Genomic DNA, 27,407 nt, shown 5'->3' with positions numbered 1-27,407 from the left:
GTCAAGTCTACCCAAACCTTCTGGTATCTTGCATAGATTCCTGTTATAGTTTGAATATGAAATACCCCACACAAGCATATGTATTAAAACTGGGGGAGGGGGGATCATCAGTGTTATTTTCTAGGCATAGAAAGGTTCTGGGCATTTCAGAAGTTTGACATACCTGGAGGAAACAATCCACTGGTAGGTCCTTGAGGGTACCTTGCCCCTGGTCCCTTCCTGTCTCTCTTTTTGCTTCCTGTCAGCCATAATGTGGGGGCTCTTTTCTGCTACACATTTTACCCATGGTAGACCGATGCCTCTGAAGTGGTGAGGTGGGCAAAATAAATAATTCTTCCCTGTAAGGTGTTCTCAGGTATTCTTGTCCCAGCAACACAAAAGTAAAACAATTCCAGTACAGACCACTTGTCTCAATTAACAATATTTGGTGGGCCCTCTCCTAATCCAATGTGTATAACGTCTCTATTTTTCTCTGGTCTCTATACCAGTAACACTCAGCTCTCATACTCCTGAAAGAGAAGAACTGACATGGGAAACAGTAGATCCAAACCTCAAAAATTTAATTAGAGCAGGCGGGGAAGCAAGAATACATTCTCTTTAGAAAAAGAAAAGGCCAGGAGCTGAGCTGAACAAGGATGACTCATCCTTGGCAGAGGAGGGACTTTCAGTCTCTTCTCCTTGTACCTCTCCCTGGGTAAGCACTTCCAGGAAAAGGGTATGCTTTTTTTCTTAGAAGCCCATTTTACCCAGAATTTAGTCTAAGTAGACGTATAACCTGCATAAGTATGAATCTGGGTTTAAGTCCTCCTATCATCGAGCATTCTGAGCAGCACAGTTCCCAAATGAGGAAAGCCCTGAAGCGATTGGAGCCGATCCAGAAAGTGGGCACTACCAGCTATCATTCTAAGTATTCCGTTTTGAGGTCCTGTCTTAGTTAGAGTTTCTGTTGGTGTGAAGAGACCATGACCATGGCGACTCTTGTAAAGGAAAACATTTCACTGGAGCTGGCTGACAGGTTCAGAGGTTGAGTCCATTATCCTCATGGTGGGAAGCATGGCAGCACAGGGGCAGACATGGAGCTGAAAAAGGAGCCTCAACCACCCCTCCCCACACACACCCATACATTTAAAAACGAATGGGTCTAAACGAGAACATGGAGTGATATCAGGAAATACTTTATTCCTTGTGTTTGTTCTTTAACTCAAAGAGAATATGGAGTCAGTCAAAGCATTACAGTTGAAAAAAACACAAAAGCAATTGTATTTTTCATTAGAAAACATTCATCTTTCCTTTAAAAGCGGAAAAGCTGCCAGTGCACTTCTAATTTGCTCAACTCGTTGCTAAAGAGCATCATTTGGGTGAATGGTAAGTTTCATGGGATCATATCCGGCGCTTTACACAAATGAGAACATCTGCAGTCATTACCAGGGATGATGAAACTACAGGACCAGCAATCCCACACTCGAGGGCTCAGTCAATCGCCAGCTGGGACAGAAAAATTAGTCTCCTAGTAGGCTGGCATTTCTACAATGTCACCAATTGCATTCAGATTCTCTTTTATTCCCCTTTAAAGATAACTTGGGGGTGGTGGGCTTTAAAGCACATTGTGGTCAAGTAGTACAGCACAAGAGAACATCATCTTCAAAGGCCTAAAAAACCAGAGAAATTAATTTAAGAAATGGCAAACTCTCAGAGAAGCTAAGTGGGATAGCAAACGTTTAATATTTCAGGTTTGTCACAGCAGAACCTGACAAAATATGGACTCAGTATTTACTTGGTGAATGAAGAAAAGGAACTACAACCTCCCAGCTCTTGGGTTCCAACCCCAGCCTCACCAGTACTGGATCGTGAAAGGCTCCTCTAGTAAGGTTTCTTAGCTTCAGGTCACTAATCTGACAAATGGGGGTAATTGTGCCTATGTGTTCTTATTACAGGGACTGACTCAAGTCATGATGCCTGAAGAGGAGACTTCTCCACAAAAGGCAGTCATTTAGAAAGCTCTCTAGGAGTGATTGGTATGCTAGGTCCTGACCAAACAGATCTAACAGTTAATTCACCTCAAGCTACTTCCTAATTGATCAACTGTTCTAGAAACTGCATTGTATTGAGGCTATTTGTATCTGACATGGAATCATACCATTGGACATTCCCTCAAACTACCCACCCTTTCCTGTGAACCAAGCATGGCCTGTCTGCTAATCACCAGACCTCTTACATGGCACACTGTGGTAGACAAAGCACAGACTTGGGAAGAATGACAGCACCTTACTTTGCTAGCCAAGATTTCTCTGACTTGTGCAGGCGACTACAAAATACATGAAAGGACTGTAACATACAAGGGCATGGATGTCCCTTCTTCCTAAGAATTAACTACTTAACATGAGCAAAATGCCTTTGGACGAATAGAGTCTATATAGCCTGCACTAATATAGATAACTCCCCAATCAAATCTTAAGAAACACCTTGCCTATGAACAGACTGCATATAGCATTAGCAGTTCTGGTCTCAACTAATTAAAATCTGGGTTAGAAATAAACTCTGTAGGATCTGTGACTAACATAGTTTTAAATAACAATGTGAATTTTCCTCCCACACAATCAATGATCAACTACTGTAGTCATTGTGCTAGAAAATAATATTTGCAAGATAATTCAATTTATTTGTACTTCCTCCAAAATCAAGATTATAGAAAGTACTTCTTTCTCTGGGCAAAAAGTGCTTTTAAATTATAAAATAAGCTATGAAAATTTTCTGGAAGTTGAAAATTTGGAAGATCCCACGAACTTGAAACCCACTTTGTCACTTGCTTCATGAATCACTCAGAAAATTAACTATGTATGCCCCCAAAATAAATTACTTCCTTGGAATGTCACTGGATTCAAAGATTCTACCCATTGAGTAACAGGCTGATATCTTTATTCAAAGATTCTAACATTGTCGTCATTTCAAGGGTTATGCAGGCAGGGGGCAGGACCCATTCATTATCTCTACCACGGTTTAGGGAAAAGAGAAATAGGTTAGAATATAAGGGCTATCATTAGATCCCTCATTACCTCACAGAAGCAGAAATAACACCCCACCCCTTTTCTGGAATTTATGGTAGATGCTAAGGGCACGTGACATTGGGTAATACTGTTTGGAATCAAACATTGGAAATCTGCAGTCCCATAGCGATTCGTTCATATAGCTAATTACCAAACGATAAACACTCAGAAATACACAAACTCTGCCTGCTTCTTCTACTCAACTAACGTTCCTGGGGCCTGTCGAAAACCCAGCCAGACGCTGATGGATGAGCTTCGGGAGGCTGAGGGGGACCGAGGAACCTTCGCTCCAAGGCGTAGGGCCTCCGTACATTTTAAAGCGTGTAGCGATGGTGGCACAGCTTTTGGAGGAATGCTGAGCTTTTGCCTCGGAGTAGGGAAAAAGAAAGCTACCAGGGACGCAGGAAGGGGGACACTGCAGCCATGGCACACGACCTTCTTCCCTAAACCCCAGAGATGCGGGCGCTCCAGCTGTTTCTGAGGGCTGGAGAAAAGCCCAAAAGCCTCCGGGAAGGCTCGGGGGAGGTGCTGGCTCGACGCCAGCAGCGGAAGGAGAAGGGGATGGGTCGGCGCACAGACCAGAGCTGGAAGGCAAGCGCCAAACTCCGGCGACAGGCAGCAGCAGCAGCAGCCCACTCGCAACCGGGAGGGGTTCTCACGCCCCCTGCTCCGGGGTGACTGCACCCAGAGCTCAGAAGGAAGCGTGGGGGGTGGGGGTGGGAAAGGATGAATCATCCCGCCCCACTTCTCCCTCTCGGCTTGCGCCAGCCCCCTCCCAAAATCCCGCCGCAGCAAGCAGGCGAAGCCGCTGCTCCAGCTCCGACTCACTGAGCCCCCTGCGGCCTGCGGAGGAGAGGAGACGGACAGGGCGGGAGACCAATGAGAACGCAGCTCTCACGGCCGCCGTCCGATGAGCCTCTGCTCCCTGGCGGGGCGGGGATAGCGGTGGGAAGGGGGCGGGCCCGGGCTGGCGCGCAGCGCGGAGGCTCGGCGGCTCACTGGGAGAGCGCGTCCTGGGGAGTCGGCGCCTAGGCGACGCGGGAAGGCGCCACCACCGCCGCCGCTGGCCAAGGTGCTGGACACCACAGGCCCATCGGCTGCTTCGCCAGATCAGGCCCCTTCCGCTGCAGCCGCTGCTGCCTCGCTTCCAGCCAGGTCCCCATGGAAGAGATGGAAGAAGAGTTAAAATGCCCTGTGTGTGGCTCCTTCTATCGGGAGCCCATCATCTTGCCCTGCTCTCACAATTTATGTCAGGCGTGCGCCCGCAACATCCTGGTGCAGACCCCGGAATCCGAGTCCCCCCAGAGCCGCCGGGCCTCGGGCTCTGGGGTTTCCGACTATGATTATCTGGACCTGGACAAGATGAGCCTGTACAGCGAGGCGGACAGCGGCTATGGCTCCTACGGAGGTTTCGCCAGCGCCCCCACTACCCCGTGCCAGAAGTCGCCCAACGGCGTCCGCGTCTTCCCCCCTGCTATGCCGCCACCGCCCACCCACCTGTCACCGGCTTTGGCTCCTGTGCCCCGCAACTCCTGCATCACCTGCCCCCAGTGCCACCGCAGTCTCATTCTGGATGACCGGGGGCTTCGCGGCTTCCCCAAGAATCGCGTCCTGGAAGGGGTCATCGACCGCTACCAACAGAGCAAAGCCGCGGCCCTCAAGTGCCAGCTCTGCGAGAAGGCGCCCAAGGAAGCCACGGTCATGTGTGAACAGTGCGACGTCTTCTACTGCGACCCTTGCCGTCTACGCTGCCACCCACCCCGGGGTCCCCTAGCCAAACACCGTCTGGTGCCCCCGGCCCAGGGCCGCGTAAGCCGGCGGCTGAGCCCGCGCAAGGTCTCCACCTGCACAGACCATGAGCTGGAGAACCACAGCATGTACTGCGTGCAATGCAAGATGCCGGTGTGCTACCAGTGCCTGGAGGAGGGCAAACACTCCAGCCACGAAGTCAAGGCTTTGGGGGCTATGTGGAAATTGCACAAGGTGAGTTCTAGGCAGCCTACCCTTGACTCCCCGCGCCCTGGGGTCCTCCAGATTTGCAGCACTCGGTCCCTCTTAGGGTAACAGCGCATCCCAGTGGGGGCGCAGTGCAAGTGCCTTTGCGATCTGGTGCATTGCAGGAGGCTCCGGGGACATTTGAGGCGATGCAGGGAAGTTGAATGTCTCCAGAGAGCGGTTGCGGGAATGCTTAAGCATGGGTCTCCCTCCCTAGGCATTCAGTCTGTGAGCTGGGCCCAGAACGCCCCCTCTTCAGTCTGCAGCCTATTTATAGTCGCCACCACCTTAGGGCAAAGCTTACTTGGCTTGGCGGAGGCGCGCGGGTGGGTGGCAGAGGCCTCCAGGCATGCGTTGGTACAGGGTGGGCTGAGAGCCTGGGAGACTAGGGCAGGTCCGGGCGGTGGGGTCGGGTAGACCTCAGGGGACTGTCTCAGCGAGGGAGACAGAAGCCCTGATGCACAGCGGGGGCGGGGAGAGACTTCGTGGATGGAATACTGATGAGTTGGCTCTGAGCTGGACCTGACACCTCACTTTCAGAGAAGCAGATCCGGGTGCCCAGAACTCCTTTAGTCCTACAGCATACAGTCTGGGCCTTAACCCTCCTAAGACTGGAGCAGAAGGACCAGAGTTTTCTGAGCGGTCGCTCACTAAAACCATCTTTCCCCCAAACCTCTATTCCACCTTTTCCCGTTCAGGAGCTGCATGTACAAACTTTGAGACACCTGTTAGCAGAATTATCTTTTGGGTCCCCTTTGATAGGGTCTCTTGCGGGGCTACTGAAAAGAGAATGCTATTGACATGTGGTCCTCTACTCTGATGGCTTCTTGTGATTCTCAGACCATCCTTAGAACATTCTAGCAAAGTCTACTTGACACGTTCCTCTTGTCCTCTTCCGCTGATTGACCCCGACTCTCTGCCTCTGTGTTTCTCGCTGTTCCTCAGCCAACACCCAGGGCCTGCCCTCGGCCTAAGCCTTCACATTTGTGTGTTCTTTCCTGACATTGTCTTCCCCGGTGCCTAGACAGAGCGACCCTCCCTTACCCCACTGTGTTCAGAGGTGTTAAGCCCAGATGGAGCAGGTGATGACCACCTGCTTCAGACAACCCTTTGTTCCCCATTTTGTTTTTCTCAGTAGTATTTATCACCATGATAGCATGCACATGTTAATTATGCTGCACATGGTATTATTATTAATAGATAATTAATAATACTTATCTATTTCTCCTTCTCCCAACGCGTACAAAACAGGAAGATAAGCTATGTGAGGAAAGAGCTCTTTTTAATAACATGTCTATGCTGCTTAGAAGGAAGGAGACCACTTTGCAGAGATGTGCTTTTAAGTCAACTTTACTTTTCAAGTATTCCATTTATTTGCGGGGGTGGGGGTGGCGTCGGTGGGTGGGCTGTCCAGCATTGTCAAAGGAGAAATTGTCTTTACATCACAGGGTCATTTGTCCAAGAATAAGGTAGTGAAATGGCCTTAGCTGTGTCCCCACTAATTTCCCAGCATTCCTTGGACTCTAGAGAAGCTAACTGTGAGAGATGCCCACCCTGCAGTTAAGATTGGAAGAGTAATAATGCATGGGGAGTGGGGAAGGACAGCAAATACAAGCATTTTCAGCAATTAATGGGGACATTCTCAATTCTTTCCCTGTCTCTGTCTCCCAAGTGACAAGGGATTTATAGCACGTGCTGCCATGCCCAGCTATCCAATTAGACTTTTAAAAATAGCATTTAATTTTGAAAATTAAAAAAAATAGTTCTCAGGCATATTTTCTTCATAGTATGATTCCTCATCTAAACTCATAACTCTAGTCAGGATATGGTTGGTCTATAGTGGAATTTCTCTAAAGTATCAAAGAAATTAATGACCCTGCCTGAGCAAAAACCTTAGTGCTACATGCTAATTGGAATGGTATGAACCACAACATAACCACAGCATGTGTATTCATGAAGAAAAGCCCACACTCTATCCGCTAAGACCAAAAGGAGCCTTCAAATCTCTGCCAAGCCCCATGTACAGTTGAAATGCCAAGCCATTTGTTAAGCCTGATAATGGAAATTGTGAGTAGATATTATGGTTGAAATGTTTATATCTGCTTAAAAAATGAGAAATGGAATAAAATGGCTAGGAGACTATGTCTGGATTTTGGCACATTTTCCCAGAAATCAGTTTCATTTTGTCTAGTCAGTCTCAGAATGACCAAATGGCCTGGAAAAGTTGAATGGGGGAATGATAGCTTTTAATACTTATTTTAGAAAAGCACTAAACATTATTCCTTAACTTTATTTTTCCCTAACAAGCTAATATGGTACTGTTGCATTGCCCACAGCTAGACTGTCCTAGCACTTCTGTCTCTGAAAATGCTCCCAGGCCAGAATTGCTATGACCTTCAAAACACTGGAGAGCAAAAAGCTCTCCCTCCTTCTCTCAGAGTCTAGGCAGTGAGTTATGAATGGTTTCATTCACATTCTGTGATAGTAACCATTTCAACTGCTGAAGAAAATCTTGTGAATAAATATCCTTTAGGCACAGGTCATTAGCTTACACGGGTAAGGCAAATAGTTTTCAAGTAGTTTTAATAGTGGTTAAAATTTATTGTCAGTTTACCAAGTTAATTTTTTAGATATTTATGACCTTCAAAATCCATAAATAATACATGAAATAATAATCCAAACCAAATATCTGGTAGCAGTCTTTATACTATATCAGAATTTATGCTATTCCTTTCCACGTCAGGCTGAGAGAAAACCTTGCGACACAAAAGGAGTTTGCAGACATTTTGAAATAAGCATTTGGAATTACTATCATACTCACGGTGTAATTTTGTTTGGTTTGGTTTGGTTTGATTTTTGAGATGAAGGTTCTCTGTGTAAGTGCCCTGGCTGTCTTGGACCTCACTTTGTAGAGAAGGCTAGCCTTAAGCTTACAGAAATCTGCTTGCCTCTGCCTCCTCCGGAGTGCTGGGATTAAAGGGCACACCACCACTGCCAGCACCACTTTGTAATTGTTAGCAGTTCCCCAACGTCGCCATAGTCTTACACTCTTGATGGTTTACCAATCCTGAATCAGTGAATGTTTCATAAGCTTTCTTCCTTGTTTGTGCTACTAAACAAAGATCTCTCTCTCTCTCTCTCTCTCTCTCTCTCTCTCTCTCTTTCTTTCTTTCTTTTTTAACCCTAAACATGTGCTATGTGTCCTGATCTTGTCTAGAATGGTCTTTCAAATGACTTTGCCTTTAAATTAATTAACTTTGGTGTTTTGAGATTGAGTCTTATGTAGCCCAGGCTAACCTCTAAAGAGCTATGTAGCCCAAGATGAGTTTGAACTCCTGATCCTCCTACCCTGACCTCCAACCAAGTTCCTTCTTTTTAAAAAATTAATATTTACAATGTAACCATTTTAAAATAAGCCATCAGTTGATTACACTTTTATTTCTAAACTATGCTGGAAAAAATATCTGCTTAGTTGTAGCAGCTGTATGTAAAATGTCTTAGATGATGCCTCTAAAATAACATTGTGTGAGTATTTATTACAGTGTGTTACACTGGTGGTCACTGCACTTAGTAGCTTACATTTGTACATTTTCCTTCATACTAATTTACCTGAAGTAGATGTAGAACTCTGTGTGTGTGTGTGTGTGTGTGTGTGTGTGTGTGTGGTATAAACATTCTTACAAGTCTTAGGACACTGTTTCTGAGGAGAAAATTGCCCTCCTTGAATTGAGGCAAAGAAAAACAAAAAACTTTGTATCCCTTTTCATGACTGTGTCCCTTACCTGGTTCCCTGCATTCAGTTTTTTTTATTTCTACTTCTGTCATGGCTGTTTTGGTTTTGGTGACAGGTAAGTGCATAAAATATATTCAAAACCAGAAGTGCAAAGTTTAATGTTTAAGTCTCACAGCTTCTGTTTCAAGTGTCTGTTCTACAGTAGAGAAGTTCCTTAAGTTCTAATGACTTTGGGGGTCTGGTTAATTTTGGTGTGTTGCATCATCATCATCATCATCATCATCATCATCATCATCATCATCATCATTATCATCATCATCGTGAGACAGGGTTTCACTGTGTAGCTCTGACTGTCTTAGAACTCACTATGTAGGTCAAGCTGTCCTGGAACACACAGAGATCATCCTGTCTCTCCCTCCCAGGTGCTGGGGTGAAAGGTATGCACCAGGACTCTTTTCAAAGCTTTTTATTTTTTCTTTTTTTTGTGTGTGTGTATGTGTGTTGTTTGTTCTTTGTGTGTTGTGTTGTGTTTTTCTTTATTTGCAAGTTTGTCGCAATAAACTTTAGAAAATTTTAAGAATGAACTAGGTCACAGTGAAGGAGCTAGAGGACAGGAAGTCCAGGTTCCAAAACTAATGGGGTTACTTACTTTGAAGACTTAGCAAGTCTCACCTCTCTCTCTGACACCCACAAAGATGCAAAGAACTTCAGTGACAATTTCAAAAGTATTTGAAAAAATAGGGTGAATGTTTATAAGGTATTGATTTCGACTTGTGTAAAGTAAGAGATAACTTTTTTTTTTTTCTGTTGTTTGGTAACTGGAGGTGATGTACACACAGTTATGTCTATCAGCACATTTCTTGCCTACCTACATAGGCTGTCATTTGTGTGACACTGCAGGCTTTCAATTTATTTCTTCTCTAGAATATTGAAACACTTCAGATTTTTTGGGAGGGGGGATTTTGAAATATTTGCATATGCATAATAAGGTATCTTAGGATAGGATCCAAATTTAAACCTGAAAGCTGTTTATTTCATACACATTCTATTTAAATAGTCTGCGGGTCATCTTTATACAGATTTTTGAAGTAGCAGCTTTGTGATGGAGACTCATCTGGGGGGTTAGGGTTAGGCAGGAATTTGCCACTTCTGGTGTCATGCACAAGCTAAAAACCAGTTTGGATTTTGAGGCATATTCAGATTTTAGACTTATAAATCAGAGGTGCTCAGCCTGTGTAACCTTGGCATCCAGGGAAGTAGAAGAACCTTTCATATGAAACTAAAATGTGAAATAGCACAATAGTTGCAAATAACATCATTTTATGATCAACTTTATCAGAGACTTTTAGTTGTAAAGAACTGGAGCCAGCTTAGGTGATGTAGGAAGATTTCATGGAAAGCACAGCAAAATCTGCCATGTCGGGGGATGACCCTGGCATGCCAAGGTTCACTGTGCTGGTCAGCTTGAACCAAGAGATGCTGTACTAACCATCTCCAAACCTCAGTGAGTGACTAATTCCTCACTCATCAGTGTCATGTCCCATTTTTCTCTTTAGCTCTTCGTGATGTTTTTGCCTGCCACTTTCAAACTGAGAAATCCCAAGTTACAAATGTGTGTGATTCTAAAAACACTGGGCCATTTGCATTGAGGATTCTAATTGTTTTTAATTCCAGATAATGTCTCTGAACATTATCTACTCTTCTTACAAGTCTGTGTTCTGATGCTGTATACAAATACTAAGGCAGTGGTGGATTGGCAATGCAAAAATGACATTAAACCCACCGATCTGTTCCTATTGGTTGATTTCTTTGGCTGTTTTTATTGTGAAGTTGTTAGCAAACAACTCCAAGGGAAGCTTTATTTAAAAGAACTCTAAATAGCCATGTGTGTCCTGATGCTGCTTTCTTAAAGCACATACCAGACGAGTAATCAAATTTCTACCAGTTATAAATGTTGTTTTCAAAGGCAAGAAACCTCTTGTTATGCATAAAAATCCAGAATCCATTATGTTTAGTATTTTCTGTGTGTGTGCATGTGCACACAAGTGTGTGTGTGTTACACACATGCATGGTTATGCTCCGTGGAGGCCAGAATAGTGTGCCAGATTTCCTGGAGCTGGAGTTATAGGCAGTTGTGAGCCATCAAATGTGGATGCTGGGGATTGAACTCCAGATCTCTCTGCTAAAGCAAGAGCTCTTAGCTCTTGAACCATCTCTCCAGCCCCACTGAACTATACTCAAGGTCAGAATTTCTTAAACTATATTCCCGGTAACTTTCCATACATAGATAAGTTTGGAACTCTCCATTCTGAACACTTCTGACAGTTCCCTTTGTATTCTGCCATATCATAATCCTATATGGCAATGTTCTTTAACTCACACTTTTCACTCTCTGTGGTTTCAATTATTGAAGTCAAACAACTTTCAAACGTATTAAATGGAAATTTCCAAAGTTTTAAGTTATTTGCCATTCTGGATGGCTTGATGAATTCTTGTACCATTCTGGTCTGTTCCACTAAGGATGTGGTTCACCCTTTCTCCAAAATATCCACTGCACAGGCTCAGTTGGTGGTTCGGTCCATTATCAGATGCACCGCTGCAGGAGGGCAATGTTTGAGTTTAAGCAACTCTTATGTAGTAGCTCCACATTGTGTCACAGAGCCTACATCATCCACCTCAGTGCAGTTCACCATCTAGGTATAGCACACACCATCACTAAAACCATAAATACAATATGCTTTGAGAGAGAAAGAGACCCTATATATATAACCTTTATTATATATTGTTATAGGTACCATCTTTTACAATTGTCATTAATCTCCTAATTTAGAAACTAAAATTTTACCATAGATGTGCATGTGTATAAAAATGCCCTATATATGTGGGGCTTGGCATGATTCAGAGCTTGGGACATCTATAGGCAGTTGTGAGCCATCAAAGTTGAGAGCCTTAGTCTATATCCCTCAGAATAGTATAGGGTTTTTGTTCATTTGGTTGGTTTGATTTGTTTCTTTGTCTATGCAGAATAGAATATTCAAAACCCCCTCCATACATCTTATGTTAATTCTTAAGAAATGTTGAGTTAAATTTGTTACTCTTTAAACACTAAGAGTTGGAGGTAAAGAACTACCTGATTTTGTAATGTTTACATACAAGGATCTGGGTGCGCCCTGTCTTCTCTATCGTTGTAAATTCTATAATTCTTTAAAATGATCATAGGCATCAGAAGTCTAAGGCTGTGAATGAAAACTAACTTGTCTTCTTTGGCTGCCGTTAAGCTTTATATACATAATGCTAAGTGTGAGGTTAACTGAGTTTCTCACTGAACTATATTAGATAGAAATAGATTATTTTGAAAATGCTTTCGATTTGAAAAGAGGCAGCATTGAAAAGGTAGAGGGCTGCAGAGGTGACTCAGTGGTTAAGAGCGTCTACTGTTCCTCTAGAGAACCTATGTTCAATTCCCAGCACTTACACCCAGCAGCTCACAGTTGCCTGGCTCTAGGGCAGTGGTTCTCAGCCAGTGAGTCTTGGACTCCACCAAGGTCGCATATCAGATATCCTGCATATCAGATATTTACATTATCTGATTATATGACTCATAATAGCATCATAATTACAGTTATGAAGTAGCAACAAAGTGATTTTATTTATTATCACAACCACAAACCATGAGGAATTATATTAAAGTGTCACGACATTAGGAAGGTTTGAGAACCACTGCTCTAGGGGATCCTGATGCTATCTTCTGACCTCCAAGGGTATCTACACTCACTCACTCACACACACACACACACACACACACACACATTTATCACAGCTGCTCGAGCCAACTTGTAGTTGCTGGCAGGTGATCGTCCGTTTCTTGTACAGTTGCATCAGGGACATGAGCATAGGGTTTGGCCCTGCGTTTGCCGTCTTTTACCCTTCTGGATGAAGATGCAGTGTGTTGGTCTAGGACTAGTCACAGTCCTATCTGCCACTCAGCTTCCTCCTCCCCACCCATCTGACCTTCCCTTGAACGAAACTGGCTTTGCATTCTTGCCCCAGGCCCATGTTCTTATCCAGAACTCGATGCTTCGCCACCCTGGCAAAAAGAGCCCCTGCACCTTCAGTCTCTACAACTACATATGGCTTAGCTGCAGAACTCTAAAAACAAACAAACAGAAAGAAACATGTAGGTAGAGAATTCTCTTCATTTTGATATGATTGTTAAGCTGAAAGGGTAAGAAAATTCTTCAGTGTTTTTGGTCTTGAAAAATTTCCCCCTTTCTTTTTAAATGACTTTAGAAGCTCTTCTACATCATGGGTTTGACTTCTGGGTGTTCGAAACAGACCCATCCTGTCTCTGTCCTTGGCTTTGCTGGTCTAATCCCCCACATCTCCCCAGCCCTGCTTCCAGTTCACTCTTCTCCCCAGCATTCCCAGCTTGACCTTCTGAAAACAAACATAGTAACTGTTATTTGATTGCCTTGCACTGGAACCCAATACTCCTGTGCCATAGATCCCTTCTTTTGATTTTATCTTCATCCCCATCTATATTTTGTACTTAGTGGACGGTAGATAAAGATTTACTTAATGAAGGAAAAAAATTGGTGAGAGGAAGATTAATTACTACCAATATAATCTCAGCACATTACGTTTATAGATTAGCCTGCCAGCAATCATCAAATACCTTCCATACTTTACCACTGGGTAAACCCAATGGGTAGGAAGATAGCTGGAAGGTCAGAAGTGTGTTTAACACTTTCTGTCAAAATATACTGAATGCTTACAAAAGGCACTGTAGAAGCCATTTGCAACAGTTTGGTATTTTGGTTTTCATTTCTTTTCTTTTCTCTACTTTTTTTTAACTTTTATAATCTACCTACCTTCCTATGAAAAAGAATACAGAAATGATATAAAATCACACCAACTGAAAGTGGCAGAGCCAGAATTGAACCTAGGTCATCTGATTCCATAGCTCTCACAGTGACTGCTGTTTGCTCATACCTTCTGATAAGCAGGAAATACTGTGCCCTATAAAATGAAATGTTGTGGTCTCCTAAATTTCAGTGCCCTAACGGGCAGCTGGGGTCCTTTATTTCTCAAGTATAAATAATGTTGAGGAATTAAAAGTCATTTTTCTCCTAAATTTCCTTGTGACAAAATCCGTTCCATGAGGAAAATACACAGCAAGGGGAAAGGAGAGACAGATTTATTGAGCCTCCTGGAAGCTAGATCATGTGATGTGATAAACAGCCAAGATTAACTCCTTAGGGTCCAGCCTGCCTCCCTGCCAGAGCTAGGTGACAGATAGGGACCTGTTAGCTTAGCCACGGTCTTCTTTTAATGAAACAACCCATCTTAAAGTTTACAAATAAAGATAGCATAAAAGAATTAAAGGGATTTTAAAAATGAAATGGGCCCATGTGTACTTTGTGTCTTCATCTAAAATGTAATGGATGCATTTTTGAAAACATGAATATATGTTCAAACCCATACTCAGGAATCTGATCTGTGTTTGCTGTCAGTTTCTTCTTACATTCTTGTCTGTGGAGCTTAAACTTCTCCTCCCGTGATCCTCTTTCACCCAAGAAAATTTTCACACTGTTGAATACATAGGCACATAGCAGGTATGCTAATTAAACATTTATAATAAATTGTGAAGAAACATTGAAAATAATCCTTTGGGGTGTGTGTGTGTGTGTAATTATACTATTATAATAATCATACTATTTATTAGGTACAAAAGCAAATTTGCATGCTGATGAAATAGGTGTGCTTTTTTTTGCATGAGAAATTAAATCTTGGCTATGATACTGTTGGTCATAGGATGTTTTTAATAGCTTTTAGAGTTCATCAATATCTTTATAATTATCAATGTTGAAAACACATAAATCAGCAAAAGATTGGCAGGAACATGTTCAGGGTCATTTCAGAACTTCCTGGAAATTCTGTCCTGCTCCAAGCCATTCATTTTTAACGAAACAAATTTTAATGAAACTCAAATGGCAACTTTTGAGGTTAGACACTTTAATCCAAGGGTGTACTAATTTGATACTTGCATGCTCATGAATGTAGTGGGAAAATATTTTCCAAGTCTTTTTTTTTTTTCAGAGATTAAACTATCATGCTTCTACAAGATCAGAAAATTTTGTAGGTACATGACAAACACTGCAATATACAACTTATGGGAGCCTCAACTCTGAGGCGTCTCGGGTAGTTTGCTGGGCTTGACCACTCACATGCCAAACTATGTTCCATAGTCAGACCAAGCTGCAGGGAAGTCATACATTACAAACACCTCAGAGGCGTTGTGTGCATCTAATCATCCTGTGTTCAGAGCCTTTTCCAAGACAACCCAACTCAGTGCCACATGAAGCTGCAGCCCACAGATGAAGGAGCCGTGGGGAGTCCAGCTCCAGAACAGTCATGGCTTAGGAACAGATTGAAGCTCTGCCAAATAAAAGTGTGATTCACAAGCCTTTCTGCCATGGTTTGAGGCCATCTTCTAAAGTCCATGTGTAGAAGTTTATTCCTTACTTGCAGCACAGTTGAGAGGTGGGAGCTTTAGGGCATAGTCAGGTCAGAGGGCTCTGCTTCCAGAAGCGATTGATGGCAGTGTGAAGGGATGACTGGACCAATGCCTGAGAATGTAGATTCCTGCTCAGAGGAAGACTCTGGCTCCCCTCTCACTTTCTTTCACCCATGACAGACATTCTCCTGTGTCATGATACAGCAAGTGGCCCTCAACAGATACAGTATTTTCCAAAACTGTAAGCCAAATAAATTTCTGTTCATTTTGAACTACCTTGTCTGTGGTATTTTGTACAGCAGCACAAATATATAAGGACACTTGCATAAAATCAAAGCTGCATGTCTTTGCTACCAGGGCTGATCAAAGACGAAGACTTTCCTTAAGGACTTCGCTTTGGAAAGTGTTGCTCGACATTGTTCTTTGGGGTGGAAACATCTGTGGGCATCAATTCAAGGCACATAGATGGTTAATTCTCATCTGCCGCTGATACATTCACATTCTCTACCCTGATGCCACAGTTTGCCTTTACTGAGATATTGGTTCCTCTTCTTTATCCTTACTTTGTTTGAAGCTTATATTCTGAGAAGGGATGGACAATACATGCTCACCACTGTCCTGTGCTCCAGAAAAAGTCTGAGAGAGGCTTGTGAGCTTCCATGTATATCATCCCAAGACATCACTTGCCCTCTGAACAAAGCAGCCAGCAGAAATGGGCAAAGGTGGTTACCTAAAACAGGTTTTCATAGCAGGCTCTGGCTGCAGAGTGAGTAAAACCCTGGCCAGTCAAATAGGTACAGACTGAAGAGCAGGCTCAAGGGCGAAGCTGATCAGGACTCCATAACATACTCTATCATAGTCTCCCTTTCTTGATGGTCTGTGATTTCTTCCCATCCCAGCAGATGACCAACAGCTGACTGCCACACGCCCACATCATCTGTGGCTTACCAATATTTATGCCATTGCCAAGACAGAATGAGTCATGAAGCCTCTAAAGCCACGTAGCTTATGCTCAACCGTCCTCCCTCTCACACCTGTGAAGGGTTAGCCCAAGAGCCGTCACCACATAAAGCCAGATGCAAGATTAGACTGCCATCCAACCTTATAAGTCTCCTGCGGCAGAGGCAAATCCACAGGGCTTCTAACAAGCAGCTGTTATTGATTTTATTGACCATCAATCATCTAGACAAGATGTAGCAAGGAAGTATGATAAACAGCTTTCAGCGTATTATCAGTGGGGAAGAAGTATTGTGTTTACAAGCCGCCTGCGTATCTGATCCATTTTCTGCCACTGTGAAAGTCAGCCTACATTGGTGGAGCTAACAGCTGGAATGGTGTTAACTAAAATGTTCTCCATTTTCCAGTTTGAGGAAAAAGAAAAATAGAATGTTAAAAGGTGCTTGGCCACTGAACTTCAGGTTAGCTTTAACAAGTTCTTTATTCAAGGGTACCAGATTTGACCATTCTCTGAAGACCCAAAATGGGACATGGACATGTATGTATAGGACATGATTATTTGATCTGAGAATGGAACCAGTGGCTTCTTATGTACTTAGCCCATGTTCTACTATTGAGCTATGGCCTCAGCATGTTTCATATTTTATTTTGAGACAAGAGTATCACAAAGTTGCTCAGGTTGGCCTTGAACTTGTGATCCTCCAGCCTTATTCTCTCAAGTAACCAGAATTACTAATTTTATTTAAATGTACTTCAAATTATCAAGATCTTACAGTTTTTATGGTTGAGCTCATGTTTAGCTATCTGTCCAAGATTTGCATTGACCTTAATATCCAAAGTCCATGGGAACCTTCATTTGAATGGACTACAGTCACCTCACACTTAGCATGCCAAGAGCAGAACTCCTCATCTCTCTCCCAGTGGTAACCATGGATTGCCTCCTTTTACTCTGAATAAGATCTGAAGGATACAATTGTACAGTAGAGTCATGTTGAAACAAGAGAATGGGGAGTGGGGGTGAGGCCAAGATGAGGCCCAGAGGGCCTTATCCCAAAGCCTGACTGACAAAATTACCATATGAAAAAAGCAAGTTGGCAAAAAGGAGAGCTGAGCCCTCCTATCCCAATCCTTGTGCATGCCAACTAAAACTAGTCGGCACCACTGGCCCAGGCAGAGAGGTACTCAGCGTCCAAGAGATGCGTTTGGCTGTTTTAATACTAAGATGCACGCCTCTATGTGGAAATTTAAGATGCTGAGGCAGATGACCCATGAAATTGTATGTAAAACTGAAAGCAGCAGGGCACGTGTAGCTAAGCTAAGGCTGTGTGCTTTGTGCCAGTAAAGCTCTCGTGGGTCCCCACTCCCATCTGAATCACCAGACGCCAGTAAAGCTCTCGTGGGTCCCCACTCCCATCTGAATCACCGGACACCAGTATTCGGCCTGCTTCCTCCCTTGGAAGCGTATTCTTTAATAAATTCTCTCATGTTGCTCGATACTATCTGCATGACGTGTGTCGCTCTCCATGTCTTAGTTCTGGGGTACAAGAACTTGATAATTCCTCAAGAGGTTTCCACCAAACCCCCAGATCTGCTGGTACCGAAGTGAGCAAGATACCAGATTAAGTACTTCAAACCTGTACATACTTCAGAAGGGCTCACTTGGTAGAGAAAAGTGCCAAGTTCTAGGATCATCAAACAAGGAAATGAGGTTAAGAGAGAGTCCTGGATGAAGCTTTAGTAACTTTGACCTCTTACACCCAAGCGCACGGTGCTGTAGGAGCTGGCTCAAGGACTTCCTCCGCAGTCATGGGTGGACTTCTCTCCACATTATGAAGCAGATGCTGTGGCCATCCTCATTACAAATGGGGAAATAGAGACCAAGAAGCCAAGAAGCCCAGAGTCATGGCTAACAGGTGCTTAGATGCTGCTGGCTTTGTGCACTCACTACTGCGATGGCAGTGGTGCAGGCCTCTTGCTCTGTTCAATTTATGTTCCTCCTCAGTCCTGTAAGGATGCTAACATCATATGGAGATACCTGGTCCATCTCAGTAGATTAAAAACCTCATTGTAACAGTCACCTCTTTTACATTTTAATTCAGTAGCTTTCAGTCTATTTATTCACAGAGCTGTACATTCAACACCACCACCATGAAATCCCACGTTTATAACACTCAAAAAGAATACCAATTCCCGTTTACACCCTTAACACTCCCCTCCATCCTCAGCATCTGAGGACTTCTAGAGTGCTTCCTGTTCCTGCAGACTTGACTAAGCTGGGTATTCCATACAAACTTAGTCATAGGATATGTTTCCTTTTGTGTCTCGCTTCTCCCACTCAGCATAGATTCAGAGTTTATCTACTTTGTAGCATATATCGGTACTTCGCCTGTTCTTGTGATGGGTTAATAATCTATAGAATTAGATATATGATGCTTGTTTATGCATGTGCACATGGTGAGCATGGTTGCTCCTATGTCTCATAAATTATACATAGGGCTGCTTAGATCTCTATGCATAAGTTTTGGTGTGGATATGTTCTCAATTATCTCACATATGGTATAATAGACATATTTGGATTTAGTCTTTGATACGTAGCCTAGAACTCATAATGCCTCTAATATCCTAAATGATAAGATCCCCTTTGCCCACATCAGTGTCTGTACTAATGAGGTGAATCCAAGTGGGCCCCATATAGCTCCTAGAAACTGGGCCCAGAAAGACCACAAATGTGAAACTCTCATAAGCTACCTCCAGCCCCTGGCCTTTGATCCACAGGAATTGAAGGAAGCTGAAAACTCAGGTCTGTAAAAATTCCTGAACAGCAAGATTGAGGGGCTGCAGGTATAAGCACATAGGCACTGAGAATGTAGCACTCCCAGAGAACACACAAGCTCCACTCTCTTCTCACCTTGTCTATTTCTTGCATTCGGCTGTTCCTGAGTTCCTAATTCTATGAGAAACTTGCAAGCATAGGGTCTCCTGACTTCCCTGAGTCACCACAGAGAACTGCCGCACCTGAAAACAGTTTCCCTAAAATTGCAACCGAATCAGACAGAAGTCTAGGAAAGCTCAGGGGCTGTGGCCTGTGATTGACATCTGAAGTGGGGAAGCCTATGGGTCTAACATGACAGCTCAGGTCAAAACCTACCAATATTGAAAACTTGAAAGACACCAGTAGTGAGTATCTGGGAGTGGAATTACTGAGTCATTTTGGAGTTTGATGTTTGAGTTTGAGACTGTCAACTTGTTTTCCAAAGATGCTGCACCATCTCATCTTCCCATCAGCAGTGAGTACCCTTCCAGGTTCTACCCATCCTTGTCAACACATGCTATTGCTTGTCTACTTTGATTATAGACGTTCTAGGGGGTGTGAAGTAGTGTCTCTTTGTGGTTGTGATTTGCACGTCCCCAATGACCAGCCATGTTGTTACGGATCTTTTCATACTCTTTTGCTCTTGTCTTCCTTCTTTCTCTTCCTACTTAAGGAAATCCTTTGCCCATTTTTTGTCTGATTATTTATCCTTTATTTTTGAATTATGAGAGTTCATTTTGAGCCTGGCACTTGTTTATCATCTAAACAGAGGGACAGAGCTGTGGGCCCTTTGCCTCTCCAAAGCACAGGAGTAGAGCGGACACAGAGAGCTGTGGGTGAGTGGGGAGGTTTGTAGCCTTTCTTCTCAGGGTCCAGGGCAAGCCCCTCATCCCATAAATCTCAAAGGGCAGATTCCAAGGTAGAGTTTGGGTGAGCTGTCCAGCCTGGCTCTGACAGTTTGGAAGAATAGGGACATCACAGAGCAGCAGGAGACACTCTCCTTGGTACAACACTTTCCTCCTCCTCACCCCAAGTTCCACATCCCTGACTACGGTAAGGCAGTTTACTTTTGTATACCACCATAAAGCTCTAGCCCTGCTGAGCTTTCAATTAATCCAGAGTTACCACTGTGGTATTTTTAAAAAAGGAAGTTAAGGTGCCAACATTCAAGACTCTTCTTGTACAGTTGAAAGTAATAGACTGATAAAATTGGGGTACTAGGTCTTACACATCATTTGGGGTACCAGGTCAGGAAAAAAAAAGAACACTTTTTAAATTACCAAAGTTATATGGTAGATCTTATTGTAAAAATAACAATGAAGCCTGCTTCTCCACCTCGCCTCTTGCCCCTTTGTTCTCCCTCTCTCCCCATTCCCTTCCCCCCTCTCTCCACGTGGTCATGGCCAGTCCCTACTTCTCTACTCTCTACTTCTCTCTGCTTTTCTCTGCCTCTGCTACCCTCTTAACTCTCCTCCCCAGTCCTAAATAAACTCTATTCTATACTAAAAAAAAACAAACAAAACAAAAAATCACAAACTAACAAAAAACTAAAATAGCAAAACTTTATTTTATGGACTATACATTAAGAATTCTAAATATTGTGGGCTGGAGAGATGATTCAGGGGTTGGGAGCACTGGCTATTCTCCCAGAGGACCTGGTTTCAATTCCCAACATTCACATGGCAGCTCACAACTGTCTAGAGCTCAAGTTCCAAGGATCCAAAATCTTCACACAAACATACATGCAAGCAAAACACCAGTGCACATGAAATAAAAATAAATAAAATTTTTAAAAATTCTAAATATCCAAGAACTTACTTCTAATTGCTTCTGTGTATACATGTATGTGTGCATATGTGTATGTATGTATGTATGTATGGATGGATGGATGGATGGATGGATGGATGGATAGGCAGAGAAACAGGTAGTGTGTGTGTGTGTGTGTATGTGTGTGTGTGTGTGTGCACGCACATGTGTATGCCTGCCTTTTTATTTTTCCCTTTGGGGGACTCTTCCATGATCCTAGCCACCCATAACCACAGGGGTTTTTTTGATCATTGGTTTTCCATATTCTATATCTATAGTCACTAAAGTTTATTAACTATGTTTTGTTATTGTTTTCATTGTTCTTTAAGGGGGATTGTCTCTGCTATTAAATTCATTATCATAACTTACTCTACTTCTGTTAACAAACTTTCTGTAAGTCAGAACCTTTGTCAAAAGGATCAGCTTTAGACCACCTACCATTCCTCCCTCCTTCCTTCTCTCCTGTGGCCCTTGAGAATCTTCTGCTTTCTACCAACCTGACTGCGAGTCAACTTGCTCCCAACCTACGCCCCTGCCTTCATGCTCACTGTGGCTGTGGTTTTGTGGTGCTGGGACTAAACCAGGGCTTCCAGCAGGTTAGGCAAGTGCTGTAGCCCTGAGCTGTACACTAAACTCCAGCCTGACTTCTTAGTCATCTCCACGGCTTGCTCTCACTGGCATGTCTGTAGGGTCAGCCAGCTGCTAATCCTTACCCAGGAGCATCTGGGGAGTCTCCCCACATGGCTTGTATCCTCTGCCCTCACTTAGCCACTGGCTTGCTCAGCCCTGGCTCCATTCCCACGGAAGGCCCAAGTGACAAGAGCTCCTCAAATCATGGCTAGTGTCCAAGCCTTGGGGCTGGCACTAACCCCAGCAGTATATTAAGGTAATGCACTTGGACAACAACATGTAATGATAAAATAAGATTACAACATACACTTCAGGGCTATTTAAAGTGTGCTCACATACATCTTAGTTTGAAAGGTGCCATAACACAGGTTAACTAAATGCAACACAGAATCTATTGACACGTAGCCAATACTGATAGGAGTTTTTGTTGTTGTTGATGGTGGTGGCGGTCCTACAGATTAAACCTAGGGGCTCATGCCTTCTAAGAGGCACTCTGACCTCTGAGCTTCATCCCTACTCGTTTTTCTTTTATTTGGAGACAGATTCTTCTAAGCTGTTGTGCCTAACCACTAACTCCCACCCTCCTTCGTGCCTCAGCCTCCTGAGTAGCTGGGAGTCCTGGCATGTACTACACTGTCCACCTTAGGACAGACCCTCAGTAGCCCCATTCTGCTTACCCTGAGGACCAGAAGTAAAAAATAACTCACAAAGTTCATCTGCAAATGGGACATGATTGAATTAGTCAATAGAACATTATTATCTAAATTGAAGGCTGATGAAGGCTGGCCAATTAATTATTCTTTCTGAGTATGGCCAAAGAGCTCAATTATATTTTCATTCCACTAAGTCAAGATTTTATAACAATGCCATTAATACAGTTTTAAATTCTCTTCATTCTGAGTCATGACCTCTTTATAGAGTCCAGGCTAGCCTCAAACTCACCCAATCCTCTGGCCACAGGCTCATATGTGCTGGTAGGTATTATAGGCATGCACCACCAGTCTCAGCTTTATTTACTTATTTAATTGGCATGCTATAGCTTCAGATTGCTGATCATTAAGTTCTATAAAATTCAGTAAGTACACAAGGTTATATTGTAAAATAGCCATCGAAGATTTTTATTCTGTTTTTCAGATACACTTTATCTGGTATGTCTAAGGCTCACAGTGTGATGTTCTGAGATGCCTGTAGACAGTTACATTAACTAGTGGAGTGAGTCCAGCTGATATACTTGTCATCTCACAGTGTCACATTTCTGTGATAGGGACCTTAGCAAAGGTCCTGTAGAACACAGTCTTCTTTGCCGTCCTTCTCAGGTTGTATGATGTACACTAGATCTCGAGACTCCCTTATTCCCTGAGTCTATTGGATTTCATCATTTGACCCACACATTCTAATTCCCTTACCATATTGACTCTGTTTTTGTATACACGAGGTTTTCAACTCATGTGTAAGTGAGACTGTCAATATATATTTTTTGTGTATGTCTGATTTGTCTCACTTAGAACAATGTCTCCAGATCCATCCATATTGTGGCAAGTGGAAGAATTTCCTTTTCAAGACTGAGTAATAGTGTGTGTGTGTGTGTGTGTGTGTGTGTGTGTGTGTGTGTGTGTGTGTACATTATCACGTTTTCTTTATCTCTTCATCCACTAGTGAATGAACTTAGCTCGTTTCCATACCTTGGTTATTGTGAATGTGAATCCCAGAATGTTTGTTGAAGAAAATATTGAACCTAAAGTGAGACATAGATTTGACAGATCCTGGATCTGAAATCAGTTGTCTTTGGTGTTTAGTTAGAACTCATGATTTCCTACATTGATCAGTGGGGTGTTATATTTTCCTCATTCCTTCATATGCTACCACCCTTTACTGCACAGGTATGGTAAGGAATGTAGATGGCTTATATTCAGAACCCATTTGTAGTGTAACTACCTGAGCCTCCACTCAGCTCAAGTGACGATCTTGTCGATTCAGGTTCAGGTGCAGGTGAAAAGACTCCTGGCTATTTGGCAGGCATTGCTCCCCAGTTTGATCAGTGAGGGAGATGTGCAGTTGATTATATGAGCAAGCAACTTTATGTGTCCAGGAAGAAGCTTATATAGGTGAATGCTTATATAAGTGATAGTGTGTGGCCATTTCAATCCCAGATGTGTCTGAAATCTGTTTTGCTGTTGTTGGTGGTGGTAGTGGTGGCAGTGGTGTGTTTTATACTAAAACTATGATCAGGAACAGGATTTTGTGAGTGAACTTTGCCACCAGATCTCATCTCATTTGGTGTTTTTCTCACTGTGGATGTCCCTAGGGCTTGGCAGGGCTGCTCATTAGAAATTGCTTAGGACAGCTCTGAGGGGGGGTGAAGCAGCAACTGAAGAGGGCCAGGACTTAAGTTTGGCAGGTCAGAGGTGCCTCACCTCAAGTCATGGAATACCTTTATATTAGTGTCTTATTGACGGAGTACAAGTCACTGCCAGCATTTTAACGCTATACATGGTGAGGAGAATATGAGGCATCTTTAGGAATTCAGATTAATGCATAAGAAAATATAAAAAACGGAAGAGAATGGACAGGACAGAGATGCAAATATTAATCTCTGGTTAAGTCTTTTTATGGCAAGTGTGAAAATCAGAGTTAGGGCCAAAGAATTAGGGCTCGATGGAGAGGGTTGTCCTGATCAAAACAGCAGGGGCAGACAGCTACCAGAATAGGGGTAAGAAAGCTGAGTTCACTTACTGGGTCTATGACACTCTGGGAAGTACCGTGAAAGGGTGAAGAATATATGATGGTTAGCTACACATGAGCTTGGATTTCTGGGCGTTTCTCATCTCTGATACGGCAACTGTAACAAATCCCACCTCCAAGGATGGCGATAGGAAAGAAATAGATTTGAATGTCAAATGTCTCCTATAGGCTAATGTGATAAAGCTTAGGTAACCAGCAGGTGGCACTATTTGGGAGCCTTATGGAAACTTCAGGAGGTGGGGTCTTTCAGGAAGTAGATTGCAGGACCACACCTTGGAACGTTATAGCTAGCCTCCAGTCACTTTCTTGTTCTCTGCTTCCTGTCTGCCATGGCATTAACAGTCTCCACCACGCTCCCACTGCCATGCGTGGGACCAAGCTACTGCAGCCTGAACTCTGAAACTGTGAGCTAAAATAAAACATCGCTCCCTGGGAGATGTTCCCGTTAGGTGTCTGTCACAGCAGTGCCATCATAACTAATGAGAGAATGGTAGAAATAGATCTAGTGTTTCACTGAATTTGTATAAATACATAGATAGGTTCTGTCTATACCAAGCCAAGAGAGGATGCCCTTACTTACTGCTTATGGCTGGTTTCCTGGGCATGAGTCCCTCCTCTGGGAATGAGGGGAAACCAAGCCAGGCACAGAGTCCGTTTCACAGAGAGAACACACAAGGTAAAGAAACAGAAAGGGGGTGTGGATCCAAAGACAAAAGGCCACGCTCGGCCTTGAGTGTGACCATTCTTTTGAATAGAGGAGGCCAGTGACTTCTTAGAAGCCTTGAAACCAGGAAACCTCCTCATTTTTATTTACGTGACCACACCTCAGGTGAGTTGTCTGAACTCAGGTGAGAGGAGGCCCAGAGCTTGTCATTGAGAAGTCCCAGACATTCGAGTGTTCGCAATAAATAGCGGTTCTTATTCAAAAATTGTTCAGCTGGTTTTATGGGGGCTCTGGTGTTCCTGTAAGTATTCTGACAGTAGTAGTAGCCAGTATGAAACAGATCTTTAAAGTCCTCCCCACCAAGTAAAGGCTATTTAACATCCACCTGCAAGAATATCCTTTTAGCTTTTACTTGACAAAACAGCCCACAATAGATTTTGTAGTCAGTAGGTCTGTGCCAAATGCAGGTAGACATGTTACTCAGACGTTGGCCAATAATGAGGGAAAATCAGACAGTCTAGCCACCCGGCTCCAGAATTCAGAGTTCAGATAGCTCAGCCATCCCAGGGACATTGTTTTCTTCCCTAAATTCTATTCAAGACCCCTGACTCTTACATGCCAATGGCTTTGCTAAAAATTTATCTCATGATTTCAGGAAGAGCGACAAAAATGGGCAAAATGATAGGCAGGAGCAAGCCTAATAACAGGGTGCTTCTAGAGTATGAGTTCCTAAACCATTTATGTAGACTGGAGACACAGTTTCAGTATGAAGACCCGTTTGCTGTATGTTTTCATATATAAATAAACATTTCATATGTAAATAATATATAAAATGCATTACCTTGAACCCAAGGTATCAACACATTAACAACAAATTTATAAATGTTTTCCCATAGAAGAAACAAATGGGGGAGCTCTCAGTCTGAGGCAAGGGTCATTAGAATCTAGGGGTATTGATGTGTCTTAGAGTGTCTTAGATAAAACTGCCTGCTGCAGGCTGCTGGTGTCTTTGTACAGACCCTTCACATCTGCAGTGTTTCAAGTTTCTCAGTGTGGGAGGGCTTCAACTCTTGGGGATCAAAGGATGAAAGATCCTTTCCCATTCCCCTTTTCTTACCAGGCCTTGGAAGTCTCCGTGGGTTTTACAGCCCTGTTGGACCCTTGTTAGAGGGAAGGGAAGAGAAGAGGGACAAAGGCAGCCCAGTGTGGGGAGGAGGCCTCCTGCTGACTGACTTTGAACTTGATTCCCATTCCTTGCAGAATTAGAACCCACAGGCAGCTCAGTGTTGACCCTAATAGCCCTGTTCTACAGACCGGCCATACCCTTTGTCTTTTCCTTACAAGGAAAGACAGGGGTGCACGGGAAAGGCAAGGGGGGGGGATTAAAAGGCTGTTTTTTGATGATTTGCTTCCTAAAATAAGAAGTGAAGAATGAAAACGAAATGAGTATGTAAGTGTCAGCCTTTTCACTCTGAGCAGGAAGCTCTTGGGTATGTGAACCTGGCCCGGAGTTCTTCACCTCAGGGTAAGAGCCACAGTTCAGCACTAAGCTTCTAAGGGTTTTTGATATTCTTTTGTATGTTTGATTCTCATTGTAGAAGCCAAATGCGTTTGCTTGTGGTTATTGCCTGTTGGTCATGTTCAGGACTGAAAACACCTTGACTCCTGGCATGTGCCATGGCTGGCCTCAGACTGCCTGCCGGAGATCACTGGAGTTGGATAGGACCCGGATGAGTCAACCCCAGCACAGCTTGTTGACTTCCAGGTTTATAGGAAAGATTGCATGTTTTCTAGAGTTATTTCTAAAAATTATTGAAAACAGCAGCTGAGAAAAAAGTCGGAAAATTTCAGTGTAGAAACCATGAATGTACAGCATGCTAGGCTTGCCTCAGTGTGCATGTGCACTTTGTCCTCTGTCCCTTTCTGTATAGCATAGTTCCCCTTAGACATACTAGACAATCCAGGGAGAATTGTTCTAAAGGGCAAACCTTTTCAAAAGAACAAGTCTTTCTTAAATAAAAGTAAGATCTATTCAGTTTCTAAGAAAAAAACAATACATTTAACTCCAATATTTATGTTTCTGACCTTTTACAAATATGAATTTGGGGACATTTCCAGGCATGAGCCTGGTTTTCCCTTTCTTTTACCTGGGTGGGTGTGGGGGGCAGGGTGGGGCAGGGAACAGTAACCAGCGAACAAGAGCCCTTTTCCTCTCTCTGCAATTCTTTAAAGCCAATGGTAACAAAACTAGGCTGTCACCATTCCTCCATAGAATTCTGAGTGGGTCCTCGTTCCCCGCCTGGGGGCTTTATAAGCTGCTGACGGTTGCTGGGGAAGGGAGAGACCTTTTCTGCAGTGGAGTAGCCTGTGATGCTGTGAGGAGCACCTCAGCCATCTCCTGTAAGCCACCCTAACTAAACTCATTGAGTCATCAAAAAATATAAACAACGAGATTTAAATAGGAGGACGCTAGTTGGGAAGAAAATGGTGATTAGTGGGAGGGGGCA

General features: G+C 43.4%; 1 protein-coding gene across 13 annotated transcripts in view; it reads left to right on the top strand.

Moving 5' to 3' along the window:
* The first annotated feature begins 3,606 nt into the window (after window positions 1–3,606).
* The window catches only part of Trim9 (tripartite motif containing 9), a 107,036-nt gene continuing 83,235 nt past the window's right edge, over window positions 3,607–27,407 (top strand). For 9 of the 13 annotated variants that reach the window (XM_031355507.1, XM_031355508.1, XM_031355505.1 and 6 more), the window contains exon 1: window positions 3,762–5,027. In XM_031355507.1, the coding sequence (XP_031211367.1) occupies window positions 4,206–5,027 (822 nt within the window). In that variant the 5' untranslated portion in view covers window positions 3,762–4,205. Of the gene's footprint in view, window positions 5,028–27,407 lie in introns of all 13 variants that reach the window. The other 4 variants (XM_031355509.1, XM_031355501.1, XM_031355499.1 and 1 more) reach the window with 4 other exon arrangements.

This window comes from Mastomys coucha, unplaced genomic scaffold, assembly GCF_008632895.1.
Source record: "Mastomys coucha isolate ucsf_1 unplaced genomic scaffold, UCSF_Mcou_1 pScaffold6, whole genome shotgun sequence".
In the NCBI taxonomy this organism is placed as follows: domain Eukaryota; kingdom Metazoa; phylum Chordata; class Mammalia; order Rodentia; family Muridae; genus Mastomys; species Mastomys coucha.
Note: the sequence above shows the minus strand (reverse complement) of the source record. Positions and strands in the feature narration are given on the sequence as shown.